Here is a 17371-nt window from a genome sequence, read left to right on the forward strand (position 1 = left end):
CTCCTAATGGGATTGTCAAAATTAAACTTGCCTCTTGTGGATCAAACAAGTCATTAACAAGATCATGCTTCCAAGTTCCCAAGTTCTCATCAATCAAATGGTGGATAGTTGTTGAGTGCCAAGTCTCTGGGAGATGTGAGAAAATTTTAAAGGTGGAAGGTTGTGAGTAGGGATGACAACGGGTCGGGTACCCTTTCAATTAGTGAATACCAAAACCGTTTCCATTTAAGGTACCCAATATCAAAACCGTTCCAAAACCGTTTAAAAAACCATTTAAATTTCCAAAACCGGAACCGTTCCATAACCATTTACCATCTGGTACCCGTTTACCATTTAACTTTTAAATTTTTTTAATTTTTCTATAAATGTATAATTCAATTTCTTAAAAAATAATATGACTTATCTTGTTATATTTTGAATATATAATTTGTAATTCGATTATATTATTTTATTTAATATGTTTGTTCATGTTAAAATTTAACATCCGAATAATATATCTTTATATATATAGATGGTTTATAATATTATTACTATAATTCACTTATTTTATTAAACGGTTCAGGTACCCTAAACCCGGCATCAAAAACTAAACCCGACCCTAAACCATAACGGGTTTGAAAATTAAAACCAAAACCATTTCCAAATCCTATAGGATCGGTTTTTGGGTTTTAAATGGACCGGGTATCCTATGGATAGTGGTCGGATCGGTTTTTTTTGCCATCCCTAGTTGTGACAGCCAAGGATCATCTTTCAATAGAATGGACTTTCCATTACCTACTCTCCATCTCATACCCCTTTTCAATAGCCCCAACCTAGCCCACAGACTCCTCCAAGCATAAAAAGGGTTAGAGCCCAACACTACCGTCATTATGTTACCATGGGAAAAATATTCAGCTTTGTAGATACGATGGAAGAGGGATGATTTATTTGTCAAAAGGCGCCAACCCTGTTTTGCTAGAAGCGCAAGGTTGAAAGACTCCAAATCACGGAATCCCAATCCTCCCTCTTCCTTTGACCAACACAATTTCTCCCAAGCGTGCCAATGAATTTTCTTTTTTTCTCCTACTTGCCCCCACCAAAAATCTGCTATGCAACTTGAAATTTCCTGACAAGTAGATTTGAGAATTTGAAAACATAACATTGTATAAGCTGGGATTGATTGTGCTACTGCCTTTATCAGAACCTCCTTACCACCCTTAGACAACATTTTTTCCTTCCATCCACTTATCTTTGCTTGCGCTCTATCCTTCAAATTCCTAAACATGATCTTCTTAGATTGGCCAATCAGTGAAGGGAGACCCAAATATTTCTCACGTAACACAAAGGATTGCACTCCAAGAACTTGAAGCAAAGTCCCTTTCAATTGATTTGAAACACCTGGGCTGAATAAAACACTAGACTTATCTGCATTTATCTTTTGCCCTGTGGCTAACTCATACGTATGCAACACCTTCTTAATCTCAGCACACTCTTCATCATTTGCTCTACAAAATAATAGGGAGTCATCCGCAAAAAATAAGTGGGTCACCTTTGGTGAACTACGACCCACACCAATACCCTCGATAAGTTTCTTTGCCATTGCATCATTCAACATATTTGTCAGAGATTCCGCACAGAGAATAAACAAGTAGGGTGATAGGGGGTCACCTTGTCGCAACCCTCTTCCAGGAGAGAAAGAAGGGGAACTGGTCCCATTTATAAGCACAGAGAATGAGACAGTGGTAATGCGAGCCATTATCATACGCACCCAGTGAGAATCAAAATCCATCCGAATCATTATAGCTTCTAGGATAGGCCATTCCACTCTATCATAAGTTTTACTCATATCTAGCTTAACAGCCATCATAGGATTAGCGCGTCGATGGGGGCCTTTGACAAAGTGCATTAACTCCTAAGCCACCAATTATCAGTGATTAACTGCCCTGGAACAAAAGCACTTTGGTTCTCAGAATCAATATTGTTAAGTCTACACACATTGTAACCATAACCCACAATTGTCTCCCTTCCCCTCCTTTACCGATTTCACCATTAGTAGACAGCAGCTCCCACTGATTATACACACCATCGTCGACTTGCATTTCCAACCAAGAAGATGCCAATATCAAGGTCAAACACTGGAGATTGAGTAGAGGTAAGGCCATTGATTTGTAAATCTCTCCAATATGTATATTACTGTTGAAAATCTCTCAAATCGAACAACATCGGTTAAGTAATTGTTATATAGCGTTAGTGGGTGTGTATAATTATACTCAATATGCTGATTTTGTGTGAAAAATTGTTGAAACGAGAATCGGCAAACAAGTTCTTTTTTTTTGTCCAGAAATCAATGGGGTCGTGTTGTTTTTTTCCAAAGTAAACGACACAACTTGATTTTTTTATCTCAAAAACGGAAGCATGTGTCTTTTTTTCTCAAAGAAAATGACACAAATATGTCTTTTTTTCATAAAAAAATAGTTTGTGTCGATTTTAGGATCTACCAGCACAGTTTCTGCATACACATTAGTAAACAAATTATTATTTACATTAATAAATATATAATACATAATTTTATCATATATGCACAAAATGATTTTCGTTAACAAAATTCAATGCTATCATATTCCTAACATGATAAGGTTTCGGGCGACTTCGAGGTAGTAAGAATGTCAAACATTGATGTTATGACAGTAATATAAGGACAACATTATAGCGACTAACTATCAAGTGTCTCATATCTGGCATGTGATGGATCGTACTTAACACAAGAGGGGGGGTGAATTGTGTTCCCAAATTCCGATAGGAATCTCTTTTTATAATTTAAAAGGAAATCAATGTCAATTAACAATTAGCACACAAATTTGAACTCTAATGATTATCCTAATCAACATTCATTTCAATGCAAGATGTGATACAATATGGTGAATGATCAATTATCAAATAATCAAGGAATTGCAAAAACAGATTTTTTCAAACAACACATTGCACACAGATTTTACAACTCAAATTTCACCTAGCAAATCGAGTCAGAATTCAATGAAATTTGGTATGCAGTATCACAACACCCTAATGAATACTATATCAAAAATTCAGATTAAAATTCAAAGTTTAGCTATGTGAACAGTGCACGGACAGACTAGTGGTTCAGAAAATTCTGCAATCAAAACACTTAATCAATCAACAAGCAAGCAATGCAATTAAGAAAGTCCACACAGCAATTTATAGTAGTTCGGAGACTCTTCTCCTACATCTACTACCTAGGTTCACCAACCTAGGATTTTCCAACCTCCACTAAGGATGTGGTTTTCTCAAGAGCTCCACAAAACTCACAAGGGTTTTTAGGTCACCCTTAAAACTGAAGATTTCAAGACAATCTTCAAACTTTACAACCAAGGGTTTCAAGCACACCCTTAAACTCAACCTCAACAAGGTTTTTGCCCAATGAAGGGACTTTTACAAGTGTTCGGTATAAATGGTTCACTCAAGGTTTGCACTAAGCAAATAGGGTTGAGGAACACTCAAGAATCACAATATCACCTCACGGGTTGGATAGAAAATGAAGAATAATGAGGATTTTCGAATCTGAAAATAAGAAGCCAAATGAGAAGCACTCCCTCTTTGCAAAAGCAAAATAGTGAGGAGGCCTTTAGAGTGGCTTGGGTAGAAGCTTGGATTCAATGGCACAAACTAGCTTGAAAGCTTTGAGAGCAAGAATTTCTTCAATATAATTTTGGCTTCTCCAAGTTGGAATGAGGAAGAACCCCTCTTTATAATTTACCAAGCTCTTGTGATTTCCACCATTGGATCTTTTTCTATCTTCAAATCTCGACCTTCAATTACATGTGCAAATCTTGGCCATTGAATGAATAGATCATTAAATCTTGACCTTACAATATGTAGCCGTTGCACTTGCATTATTTTCCAAGTCTAGCTTTCCAAGATTTGAGTTGTCATGTGCACTTGCAGCCATCTTTGACAATTTGATCAAACTTGCACCAAATCTTGACCTTGGTATCTCCAACAATTTTGTCATCTTTGACCATTTGATCAAACTTACACCAAATCTTGGTCTTGGTATCTCCAATGATTTCCTACAAAATGTGTAACAACTTGCAACCATCTTTGACTCCAAAAATCAAGTAAGATCTTCTTTTAAGTCAAAAATTGCAAGCAAGAATATGGTCTTATGCACAACCATTGGATTCACCTTTTAAATGGTCATCTTAACCCTTCAAGTCTTGTTGTAATCTGATCCATTCATAATTCAAAACAATTCAATCTCGGCCATAGATTAGTGTACCGTTGGAGCTTGTAGTCTTCAAGAATATCTTCATAATCTAAGTCTTGTCTAGTTGCAAAATATACTTTCTCATCTCTTACAAATTTCAACCATTGCATTTGTCCTTTAGCTTCATCAATTTTCTTCTCACAAAAATCTTATCATTGACCTCAATAAAGGAAGCATGTGCAAAATCTTGTTTGATGAAGATAAGAGATCCTTCACATGACCAAACATGTCCCAATAGCAAGGCTGACCCTTCACACGTGCTTGCAATAACATTCTTGAAAAGACCTTGTTGGCAACTTCATAGCCAAGCAAATTTAAACATGTATCTCTCTTGAATTCAAATGAGCTCTTTAACATTCCCTGCAATCTTTAAGCAAGCTCGGTTTCTTGATTTCAAATGTGTAGAGACATTTTCCAAAGCTTGAGACATCTTCTAGAACATTAAATCAATTAATTTCAACTGCTCTAGACTTCATATACTTGGTCCGTATAGCCTTCATGCACAAATGTCTTCATGTGGCATATATTGCTTAAATCGGACACCTTGTGTAACATTTAATGTCCATGTCTGAATCTTGACTTCAAACTCTGAATTTGACAGCACCAATATATCCATATTATACAGCTCCAAGGCTAATTCCAATCATCAATCAAAATGCCTTAGTGGAAGGTTGATGAACATAGGTTTTTCTTGGTTTTCTAGAGATCCAAGCTCATACTCGAAAACCGGACTTCAGTTCACTTGAGCATATTGAATTCTGAGTCATATGAGACCACAATGATGATTAACCTACAAGGAAATAGGAGGTAGAACTCCCCAATTGCATGTAAGCTCAAAGAGCTTCATATAGAGCGCATAGGTTAATTACATTAGAAAAACAACCCAGAAAATTTGTATTACTGCATGATAAATCATTTTATATATATTAGAATGTCCACATAAAATTTCATAACAATCGGAAATCGTTTGGTCACTCAATCAAGCAAATAAGTCACTAATAGTGAAACCGATAAATTCTAAGTGTAAATTCAATGTTATTTTGCAAACTCAGTGTAAATGACATTTTCTCTTGAACTTTACTAAGTCAAATATGTTCATAGTGATGAAACTAAGATGCACACGAAATTTCATTTAAATCGGAGTTCATTTGGTTCACCACGTTCACAAAGAACACATATGCACAAAATTAGGTAAAACCTAGTTTTGGCGGAATTTAAGCATATGACCAAATATATATGTGATGCACTTAATTTATCATGATTATAGTCCTAGAACATATATTAGACCTTTATGTGCATTGGTTCAAGTTTCAAGTCATTTGACCTAAGTTGGTTAAGATAAATTATGATCATTAGAAGATTAATGCCCTAACTTAGTCCATGTATGTTTGTTTTCAAAACTAAATTTTCAGCACTATCTCAAAAATATATAGATATCAAATTCACACAGAGATATGCATAAGCCTTCATTTAAGTGTATATGCACAATTAAGATATTAAACAATTAACCAAATAACCATTTAAGCATGTTTTCTAGCATTTTAGGATATGTTCAAGTCAAGCATGCTCACACACATTTTAGTATACAATCATACACAATCATCAAAAACACAATGTTGACTAGACACTAAGTCTTGGTCCAACAGCATGGTCATCTAATACTTATTATATGTTGGAGACTCATAATAATCAAGCATTTTCAAGAGATTTTTATTATTGTCATCGAAGATCTGTGTGTAAAATATCTCCCACATACTAGGCTCTTCAAATAGTGCATGTCGTATAATTTTTTAACCAACAACAGCTAAGTATCCACAATTACCATCAACGACAATGTCGGTAATGTCATTGATGTATATCTCTATCGCACAGGGGAATTGATCATGATATAAATTTCTCCCCAAACGCTCCTCGGCAACAACCACAAATGTACTACGCATGCTGCGCCTAACCTATTGAAATCAAATTAATCGATGTTTAAATAGAAGTACATAGTTCAAAAAATATAAAAAAATATTTCACTATTAAATAATGGACTTATTGTTAATTTATTTCTTGCTTGCGTCATCCGATTTTTTTTGGTAATAATCTTCTGATTAGTTGATGCCGGTTTAGATATCTGCGAAGATTTATTAATACATGTACCATCCATAAGTTTAAATGCAGAAGGTGCTCAGCATGTAGGCAATTCTGACTTTGAAAGTCTTCCACGTGTTTTCACTTTGTCTTTCTCTGACAAGTGTGTGGTGTTCGGATCAAAAATCTCTCTGATTTTTCTTACGTAATATGACCACTTTGAACTATCTTTCTTTAATATTTGCTCCACAAATCTAAGAAAACCATTCAATGTAAAAATAATTAAATTAATTGATTGTCAAACACATAAACAAAATTGTTTAAATATAAGAAAATCCACCTGTTTAACTCAAGAATAAAGTTAGGAATTTATGGAGGATCACATGGTATAATTTGAAACCGGGTCTAGTGTGTGTCCAATGTAGATAAAGGCATTGGAACATCATCTCGCATGTATCGAGCCAGCTCATGCGAGTATGGAATATCGTATGTGCGTCTATTCACACTACAACACGATTATGATGATGCACATAAACTATCTACAGACTTTAGCTGCTCACTGATAAGTTCAAGTGTAGAGATGGATACAAATATTCAAATACCTTTGAAAAATGTTGGTATGAAATTGCGATAGACTACAATCTTGCTCTTTTCGAACGAGGCCTTTATCTTAGTAAATACAATTTAAAGAGTGAATAAATCTTTAACTATGAAAATTAGAAACTTCTTTGTGAAGAACCCAATTGTCGTTTAAGTTTTACATGTGCACTTTCAACTATGTAAATAACAAGAAAAAAAATACTTAAAATACCCAGTGATTACACTATATATGTAAATAAAAGGTGATAATTTTATTACCTATTTGTCGTTGTATTGTCAAAATGCATACAATTATTCGTGAATGCAGCAACGATATATTCAATGGGAGCGGGATTCATTTTGAATGTCGTAATGAGATCATCGACTCTATGTACATAATCAGCGTCATTGTCTACCAAATCAACAATTCCCCATATACTCATAAACAACTCCCATGTGTCCTTGTCCCTAAGCATTTTATTGCACTTTGTCAAAATATTTTTGTTGATATGCCATCGACATAACAAATATTGAGCATCGGGAAAAATAGTCTCGATAGCACTCATAAAAGACAACTCATTATCTGTCACAATCACTGATGAGAGCCTACTATTATTATTTTCCATAATTGATCAAAGCCTTTGAAGTATTCAAAAGTAATTGTCTATATGCTCACCACCTACGTAGGCGAATGCAATTGAAAATGTAAGACAAGTCAATGTAATCCCGACAACCTCTAACGATGGCATCCGATATCAGTTAGTTTTGTACGTAAAGTCTAATAACAACACACAAGGAAAAGTACTTAGCAAATCAATGTATGTCGAATGGGCTCACATCAAATCAACGACTGTGTCTATACCATCAATGGAAGATCTATGGTGCTCAAAATACTTGTGCTCGAAAAGGTTACTCAATAAATATTGCATTTGTTTTCTGAATCTTTGCCTCTGGCGCGCTTTATAAATTGTTCTAAGTGTGGTTACATTTGATGGAAAGTGATTTTTTATGGTATAAATAATTTCTTTTGACCGTACCAAATTCTTAGACATGTCTATCAACATCTCTGTCTGCTCATGTCAATCTACCAACATAACTATGCCTCTCATAAGTAAGAACGAACCACCGCATTTTTTTGGTAACGGTAGATAGACATTTCTTGACATTCTTTGAGTCATCACGAACCATGGGCTTATATGAACCAAATTGTTCACAAGCAAGCAATACTCGCGGCTTCGTACCATATCCATCGCAATTAGAGGCTCTAATTGTAAGGACATGTCCACTTCGTGTAGCAACCCCTCGAGCCCAGGAAATCAAATGATCTTAATTTTTGTATATTGGCTGATAAAAACAAAATTAGTTTATAAAAATAAACAACTGAAGTAAATATTAAAATTGATAAAGTCATACTCACATCATATGTGATAAGTTTGCTTGTATAATCATCTTTATTAATTCACCACTTATGACTTCCTACGAAGAAAAAATCAACAAGTGAGCGTTGATTTTACTATAGTAAATCGACAAAGGCCAACCTTTTTTGTGGAACAATAAACGACATATGAGACTGTTTTATTCATATATAAATGACAACTTATGTCGTTTTTAGGTTCAAAAAATGACAACCTATGTCATTTTTGGTTCAAAAAATGGTGTCCTATGTCGTTTTTTGTTCGGAAAAATGGTAAGCTATATCATCTCATATACACAAAAACGATAAGTGTTCGTGGATCGTACATAAAACTAAAAAAAAACTTTAAAAACTTACATTTTCACCATGACCATTTTTTTCATTACCGACAATATTGTTTTCGAGATGTAATAGCTAATATTTATTCGTATAATTCTTTTGTAATTTGTCATCTTCCATCTTCTATGATTTTTCAATGAAATCGATATTGCTTTGCAAAGTCTTTTGGCGTGTAAACTGTACATGTTTTTTGAAGAATTGTGGTGTAGACTTAATACTTTCTAATTTAATATGTAAATGTATATTTTTTATTTTTATTTCAGCAACGCTAGGTATTCCTAACAATTCAGTCTAATTAGTCATAATATGTAATTAGACAATGTAATAACGAAAGTCAGTGTAATTAGACAACGTAATAACAAAATTCAATAGAATTAGATAACATAATACTGTTATGACGGTTATGGATGAAAATATTAGGGATATAAGTCATTTTCGTTTTTATTTTAAGAGTTAATATGTTATTTTAAACAAGAATATTCACGTAAAATTAAAAAAATTAGAAGTGACGTAAATTAGAAGGGTTAAGTCAACTTTTGACCACTGAAAGATACTCAAAGTTTCACTTTGGTCATTCAAAGATAAAACGTTCCAAGTTGGTCACTTAAAAATTTTTTTTGCTACATTTTGATCACTCGGGCACATTTGAGGTTTTTGGGGCAGTTAACCATTTGACGTGTCAAGTTGACCGTTATTACACCGTTTAATATAGCTCAATTGACATAACGGCGTTAAGGGTGTGTTAAACATTGGTGACCTGGAAAACTTAAATAAAAAACTAAAAGAAACAAATCAAATACTAGGTTTGTTTAATATAAAACTTAAATAAAAAAATTAAGCCGCTTCTTCGTCACGAATTGAGACTAGGCATCTCTTCACCTTCACCATCGCCGTCGCCATCTTTTGTCCTTTGCCCCAAAGATTTCAACTTGATGTACCAGTATTTGAAAGGGTTTTCCCTAGGTACCTATATCAGCAGCTTTGAAAGTAATCAAATTTTACTTCACTAGTCGCACAACAACAGTTCTTACTTGGAATCGATATTGTGGCTGACATTCTTCCTCATCATCATCGTGATCCTCGTCATCACTATATTCATCTTCAACTTTGTCCCATCGTGCGTAATCCAAACCAGAGGAGCAACCACAGCTCTTACTCGGAATCAGCTTTTTGGTTGAGACAGAACTCAGATCTGTCATGGCCCGTGGTAACATAGCTCAGATATGCCATTTGGTTCGAATAAGGGCAGCGTTTTGGGGCGGTGAGTTTGTCACTGGTTCTGGTTTGATTTATAGAGAGTGGATTTTTAGATTTTGTTTTCCTGTGTGATGAAAAGTTTAGATCCCTGGAGTATGGGGTTTTGTTAGCTTTAAGGATTTTTGTTATCCTTCTTTAATCTTGTTAGTTCGTTGTTGTTTAAGCTGTTGATTTGGTTTCTCTGGTTGTTTGTGGAGGATGCAGCGGAGGGAAGGGCCATGGAGGCTGGTGGTGGAGGAGAAGAAGTCAAACCTTATCAATGTTGATTTTCAGGTTGGGGATCAAGATAACTTTAGCCGTTCGATCAAACAGATGTATAGGTATGATTTTGCCATTTGGTTTAAAAAAATTAAAATAGTTATTGTCCACTTTGGATTTTGTCATACCACATAAGCAAAAACACAATTGGAATTGACGGTCAACTTGACACGTCAGATAGTTGACTGCCCCAAAAACCTCAAATCTGCCCGAGTGATCAAAATGTAGCAAAAAAATTTTTTGAGTGATAAACTTCGAACGTTTTATCTTTGAGTGACCAAAGTGAAACTTTATGTATCTTTCAGTGGCCAAAAGTTGACTTAACCCTAAATTAGTACTTTAGTGGTTTGGAAATAAAAAAATTCTTTATATCTGATTTTATAATCCCAGCAATCAAAAGATTCAAAACGACAAAAAAGTATTTTTCATCCCTCAATTATGGGTCGGGTTTCATTTTCGTCCCTTAACTCTATTTTTTCACTTTTTCGTCCTCCAACTATGAGAAAGTACCATGTTTTTTCCTCGATTAAATCCGGCCATTGAAAAATCCTACGTGGTATTATATTGTTCGTCAGATCAGGTTTTTTCCAACCTGAATCTCACTTAAAATGATGAAAATGATACTTTTCAATAATTGAGGGACACAAATGAGAGAAAAAAAACTTAGGGATAAAAATGAAACTCGTTCCATAGTTAAGGGACGAAAAATATGTTTTTACCGATTCAAAACACAAATCTAAGTATAACGGATTTCATCCTTCCTCCGGCTTTCTCCTTCTCTGCGACTTACCCGGCAATCTAACCCTAATCCACATCCAAAGAAGAACAATTGCAGTGCAGTCACAGGTATTTTTTTCTTCCTCTTCAGTTTTGGACGAATTGTTTGCAGATCTTTGTAAGTACCTTACATCTGTTATTTATAGCAAGGGACGATACGTTAATGGTATCGTCCGAACTATGCATCTTTCGCCGATACATTTACACGATACGCGACGTAATGAAGAATTTCCGATATGTATCAGACGATATGTATGAGATATCACTCTCTACATTGTTCTGCTTAAATGATCTGGAAGAACAGCTGGGTTATTTTCCTGAAACTGTAACCACTTTGGTCTGCAATTTATTTATTGATTCTCTGCAAACTACTGAATAACTGGGCTCTATCTGATATTGGATTCTCTTTTTTGTATTTAAGGGGAATTCAGGGCTTAGCATGTGGATAATGATACATGAAAAGCTTATAAGAAGAAAGAAACGATTGGAGTTACTTCAGATGAAGGATGTGGGCGAGGATGTTTGCCACTATGGATGCTTGGAGTATGTGGTGCTGGTAAACTAAAGAAGCATGATAATGGAAATACAAGCAACAATTCTTTAGATGAACAACTTGCATCTGAAGCTTTACATCCCAAGGATGAAACTGGTTCAGCTCAAAATGTGGCTGCCATAGATGGGAAATTAAGTATTGAAAATTTTTTACATTCCCTTGCACAATGTGAACCAAAGAGAAGGAAAAGAAACTCATGTTGACAAGATACAGATAGGCTGGCTGCTCAGGATCCTTCCAATAACAAAAAATGTAAAGACTAGGTAGGAAAGTTGAGGAATGTGGTCCTGGGAGAAAAGGCAGCAATGAAGTTGAATCTCGGAGTGACGATGATAATGGGGAGCTCGCAGCAGAGATTTATTAAGCATTGCCGAAGAGGTGAGTTGCAAATCCTCTAGCATTGAAAGAAGATTAGGGATCTTATTAAAATTTTCGTATCTCGTGATATGCTATCGTCTTGGTAGAATTTTAAGGTTTTCATATTACGCATGCCTTATTGACAAATGGAGAGACTGATTTGCAGCTAAGCTGTGAGTTTGTAGCTCTGTTTCTTTGTGTAACTATGTAAATTATGACGTTTGCAGAACCTCAGAATTAAATATGGAACCTCAATGTTCTAATAATATCAGTAGATCAAGTACTCAAGAAAAAATGAGTAAATGGCCAACTCTTGTTCAGCTATAGATCTGTCAAGCAAACAAATTTTCCCTGATACTGGCCGAACTGGTATCCTGCACAGGACACGCTGGTCTTGTTTTTAGGTCATTTGCTTAAGAAAAGTCGAGAGGAGGAAAGAAATTCTGAAGTAATTTCAAAGGATATGATGTTCCACCATGATTTTCAAAAGGAAAGTCAAAATGATGTCTAAGGGATAAGGTCTCATGTTTACTTGACTGAGTAAGATATTCTTATCTGATTTATTTATACTCATACGCTACATGAAACCTGAAATTGTGATATGTGATATGCAATATTTTCATAACATATTCATTGATCTTTTCTGGAATGATATCTCTAGGTGCAAATCTTCGACCACTAATCTTGATCTCCCAGTAATATGGATGATGTATACGATGTTCACAAATCCGATAGGGTAAGTGCATATAGAGATGTAACATACTTGAAAATAACAAGGACTGGATATATGCAAAATTGTTTGTTAGTGCTACTGTCTTGTTGCGTCTCTGGATTTTGTACTTCGGTAGGTGTTAAAGATGTTTAATCAACTGCAGACTCTGTTCCTTGCTATGGAAGAGGCAAAAGTTGTTTCTAAATATTTATCATGCCTATAAGTTGTTAGTATTTAAATAAAATTTGCCCTCTTGGTTAACTTTGGGAAATCCTAGATCCTCTATTCTTTAAATAGAACTTTATTTTCAGTACTGTGCATTTTAAACCTACTAAGGAAACCACAAATAAATGGATAAGCATTAAAATAGGGTTATACAAAATTGTGTTGTTTGAATGGCGAAGCTTAAATCATTTAGTAGTGATGGAATATCAGCTGACTCATGAGTCTTTGTCAAGGAAAAATAGGTGGAACATTTGAACTTTGAAGGAATTCAATGTTGATTATCCAGGCCTTACTATTTCGTTTCTTGTGCAAAAATGTGATATGGTGTTGTTGTAATGTATTCTTGTGTCCCTTTTATCCATAGTGGGCCTCTTGTTTATATAATCATGATCGGCTTGGTCTCATCTTATTTGTCTTTGCAAGCAATCTATCCTCATGCTGTAATGTTATGGAATTTGTGGTGTGGGGGTCAGCGGGAAGCCAGCCAGGTGGGAGAAGATATATTTCCTAGATTTTGAAACACGAACGAAATATAAACAAATTCCTGATACAGGACCCAGGTGACTTGAGAGGATAAATTAATGATTTGTATATAAATTATGATGCTTACTTGAGGATGTGTTGTAGTAGATGGAATGCTTTTCTGGGGTTGGATGTAGTTGAAATAACAAGAACCCCTGTGGACATTAACCTTGTTCTTTCTGGGATTTTTAGACCATGCTATACTGCTACACTTATTCATTTGATGATTGATTTCGGTAAAGCCTCCCCGTAATAACTTGGTTGCTTGGTAAGTGGATTTATAGCAAATTTTAGAATCCAATCTGTTATGCTATTTAAAGATTCTTCGTCTTTGTTTGCTGAGAGGTCTCCACCCTATCTTACTGTCTTGCTTAAAAATTCTTCGTCTTTGTTTGCTTAAATAATAATCTTTTTATCTTGAAGAATATGACTTGCTGAGGATCTATATTGTATTTGCATATAACATAACCAGTCAGCTGTTTATTTTATTTTTTTTCAGTTGCCTTTTTAACATGTTCTGCCTTGACTGGGTTAGAGTTTTTGATTTTTGGAAATGTTAGTGTGCCCAATGCTAGCGTGTCCAATATGTTCTGGTGATTTGATATTAGTCTTACTTTTAGCAATATATTCTCCTTTTACATGAATGTTTACTTTTTTATTTCATGATGGATGTCTATTTCATATGGCTTTTTCCAACCACATCTGGGGTTTGATATCAGATGGTCTTTTGCATGACGTATGCTTGCTTGAAACTTCTTTTATGAATAATAAAATGATTTTCTGCATTAAAATACACAGTCCTTTTTGGAAGAGCCCAGGTTCATATTTCCATATAGGCGAACATGTGGCCCATTGGTAGATTTGCAGGGGTGGAACCTAGAGGTCAGTAGTTCAATTCCTAGAAACAATCTCTTCACATATTATGGGGGGGTGAGATCTACATACAACCTGCTTGCTTGTTTTTGATCCCGCCCACTGCAAGAGGCTTGTGCATGTGAGTTGTTTCCTATTTTATTTTTTTACTTTCTATACAAGCTATTGTATTGTCTCTATGCTTTCTTGTATGATTACACAAATTGCAATGGTATTTCTTCTTCTTTGTATCCACTCTTTCCTTCAAAACATCTATAGTTTTAGCAAAGCTCTTGAGCATGATTCTCAGTGGTCAAAATTTGAAATCTTGGTAGCCCAACCTTATGCCCAGTTTTCTTGACGTCTTCTCGAACTTGTTTCCTATATTCGCCGAAAGTAAATTTTCTATATATGGAAGGTTCGTTGCTACTTCCAATCAATGAATCATAAGAAGGACATAGGAAGTAAGCAACTGAGTATCTTTCCATCTTCTCGTTGGCGACAACCCTGTGCTCTACACTTTTATATACGTCATTGCTCCATGCCTGTAATTTCAGAGAGCAAATTCTATAATAGAAGGGGAAAAAAACCCGATATTTGTCCTGCGTATGCTTTTTGCAAAGTAGAAGTTAACTACTAACTTGTGGGGCAAGTTGCGCAAAATGATTGTGAAAGTAAGCATAATGCGGCCTTTTGCATTTGTTTTGATCTTTTCTTGTAATTGTTATTATTGTCATACCGGGGTTCTCATGTTGACTGACATGCAGATCAGCCAACAGGGCGTTTGTTAAGTATCTACATGGGAGACATCATGCGGGTTAAGCTAAAAGTCAAATGAAGCTTGATTTTACCTGGAAAAGATCTCCGATGTTGACGATAAGAGCATCTTGATTTGGTTTTACGGCCACCCATTTGCAGTCTTTCATCAGTTGAAGTCCACCAACTTGATCTTGGTAAAGGATTGTAAGGAAATCACTGTCAGTGTGGGGCACAAATGCTGAAATATTTGGTGATACAGGGCAAACTGGGTAGTGGTTCAGGCGTAGAAAGCAAGTACTTTCATGACAAATATCGTCAAACTCCTCTCTTTGGCTACCCAAGTTTTCTGCCAAGACACCTGCAAGCAGCCTCGCAAGCTTTGACATTTCTGTGGCAAATTCTATCATCACTTCCCTATTGACAAAAAAGCAAGAAAAAACTTGAGAGTCTAGCTCGGAAGGCATTACAATATCACCAAGGTAACTTAAATTTTTTGAACAAAGAATTGCTTGTGTAAGTTGTGAGAAGGTTGAAAATGTTATATGTTTTGCTTTAGAAGGAACATACCTTAGAGAAGTGAACTCCCCGTAGCAGGCTGGTTCCGAAACTTTATCAAGGGGAACATGGAAAGCCTCAGACCAGGATAACTGCTTGAGACAAGTAGCAGTTGGTGATCCCCACCTGTATGAATTATTTAGAACCCCACAAGTAACCTTCTTCTCAAAGGGTGTCAAAAACAATCTCGCTTGCTCTCTCCTCATCTTCCTGAGGAGCTCGGTACTTATTCCATGATTCACTAGTTGGAAGAAACCCCACTCTGAAGAAGCTTTAGATATGGCTTCGGAGCAAGCTTGCCTCTCGCTTTTGTCTAGACTGTTTAGAGCATTGAGGTCTATCAAGGGAAGTTGGCACTCTCTTATAACTAGCTTGCGTTCCTCATCATTGCAATCAGGAGCAGAAATTTTGTTGGAATGCTGCAGATAATTGTTTAATAGAGGTGGATTTGATTCGACCATTATGCCCGTAGTTGAACCACTTCAAATATAGGATCAAGGTCTAGTTTAGTTTAGTTGTGCTAGAAAGGTAGTATTGAGAGTGCAGCACCAGATAGGAAGATGTTGAGCGTATTTATAGTCATAGACAGAGAGAGAGAGAGGCCTTAGGAGGAGCACTAAGAAAACAAGGAGAAAAGAACAAGAAGAGGGTGCTCCCAAATGGTGACAATTGTCACCAGGAGAGCGGTTTACTCTGAAAATTGTCTAGGAGAGACCAAGTCTACACGTATATTCTATTATGAAATGCATGAAACCAAACCTGAGTTGATTTGTTTTCTACTTTTCTTTTTGACTTTTGTTGGGAATAGACTATGTTTTCTTTTTTTTAATCAGATTCAGTTGGTAGAGCCTTCCTTTCCCTTTTGGTTTATTGAGAATGGTAAGAATTGTTTTGGAATTTAGGTGAAAAATTCCCTTTTCTTTTAGTGTTCTCTTTTCCTGGAGTAAAAACTTTCAGATATCCATTTCATCAGTAATTCAAGAAATACAGAAACAGCTGGAGACAAGACAGGATGTTAAAACTTTATGTTCACCTTTGTTGATTATGGAACTTGAGTTCTTAGGAAATCTTAGTGACCTTAAACAATAAAGAAAAACCATTTCGTGGTTGGAGCTGTCAGACAGGTTAGAATAAAATAGTTGCTGCTGCTGCTTCTTGAATTACTGATGAAAGTATCTTTCACTCAGCTTTCTACATCTTTCTTTTGACCAACATACCTACCAGATTCCTTGTGCCATTTAATCTATTCATTTCCACTCTTATGGCTTCAAATCTTCTTTTATTGGTGAATGTTGAATGGTGAGAAAGTAAAATAGGGTCTCTGATCTTTTAAGCAACTTTTTTGCCAAGAAAATACTAGCTAGTTAGTTATCCTTAATAAAGTACTTTATTCTCCTGTTCAAACTCTTCCTTTTCCAATGTTTTTTCTCCCAATATTTGACTATGGAAGCGTCATTATGTCTGCAATCCAACTTGGTAATTAGGTTCATAATCTACCTACAAATTCTTTTTAATAACTAATCATATGTTATTTAAAACATCCTTAAAAACACATCAACCTTTTTTCACCAATTCAACCTTTCTTTTTCATCTGATCTCTTTTGGCCTAAATAAAGTGCAGTTACAGGAAATTAATACATGCACCTGCACAAACAGTACATGTGAACTCATGCAAGATTCAACGATACAGTGCCGCCCAAACAACCGTACTGGTAGTAGTATAACAATGTTAGTTAATAATTGTGGTGCCGCCCAAGCGCAAAAGGCACACTATGTGGGTGTTTGACAATGCGTTCGCATTGCGTTCAGTTGTACCGTACCTCACAGCATCATAGTTTTTTGTGACACGTCAAACAGTTTTTGCGTTTCAAT

General features: G+C 35.6%; 1 protein-coding gene and 2 long non-coding RNA genes across 6 annotated transcripts; 2 read left to right on the plus strand and 1 right to left on the minus strand.

Moving 5' to 3' along the window:
* The first annotated feature begins 9460 nt into the window (after positions 1-9460).
* LOC119995333 lies at positions 9461-10384 on the plus strand. Its single transcript, XR_005467650.1, has 2 exons — positions 9461-9933; positions 10134-10384. It is a non-coding gene; the product is annotated as an uncharacterized LOC119995333 (long non-coding RNA).
* A 509-nt stretch (positions 10385-10893) lies between these two features.
* Positions 10894-15086, plus strand: LOC119986875. 4 transcript variants are annotated; one of them, XR_005465348.1, is made up of 5 exons: positions 10894-11033; positions 11386-11895; positions 12257-12414; positions 12536-14327; positions 14953-15086. It is a non-coding gene; the product is annotated as an uncharacterized LOC119986875 (long non-coding RNA). The 4 variants fall into 4 exon arrangements; XR_005465346.1 differs by lacking the exon at positions 14953-15086 and having other exon boundaries at positions 12536-12610; positions 14132-14266; XR_005465347.1 differs by lacking the exons at positions 12257-12414; positions 14953-15086 and having other exon boundaries at positions 12536-12610; positions 14132-14266.
* LOC119986866 (gibberellin 2-beta-dioxygenase 6-like) lies at positions 14194-16985 on the minus strand. Its single transcript, XM_038831561.1, has 3 exons — positions 15512-16985; positions 15037-15358; positions 14194-14730 (listed from the first exon to the last, which is right to left on the minus strand). The coding sequence occupies exons 1-3, from the start codon at positions 15958-15960 to the stop codon at positions 14467-14469; spliced, it is 1035 nt and encodes a 344-aa protein (XP_038687489.1). The 5' UTR covers positions 15961-16985; the 3' UTR covers positions 14194-14466.
* Between the last annotated feature and the right edge of the window lie 386 nt (positions 16986-17371).

The sequence above is a fragment of the Tripterygium wilfordii genome, chromosome 3, assembly GCF_013401445.1.
Source record: "Tripterygium wilfordii isolate XIE 37 chromosome 3, ASM1340144v1, whole genome shotgun sequence".
NCBI classification, from domain to species: Eukaryota; Viridiplantae; Streptophyta; class Magnoliopsida; order Celastrales; family Celastraceae; genus Tripterygium; species Tripterygium wilfordii.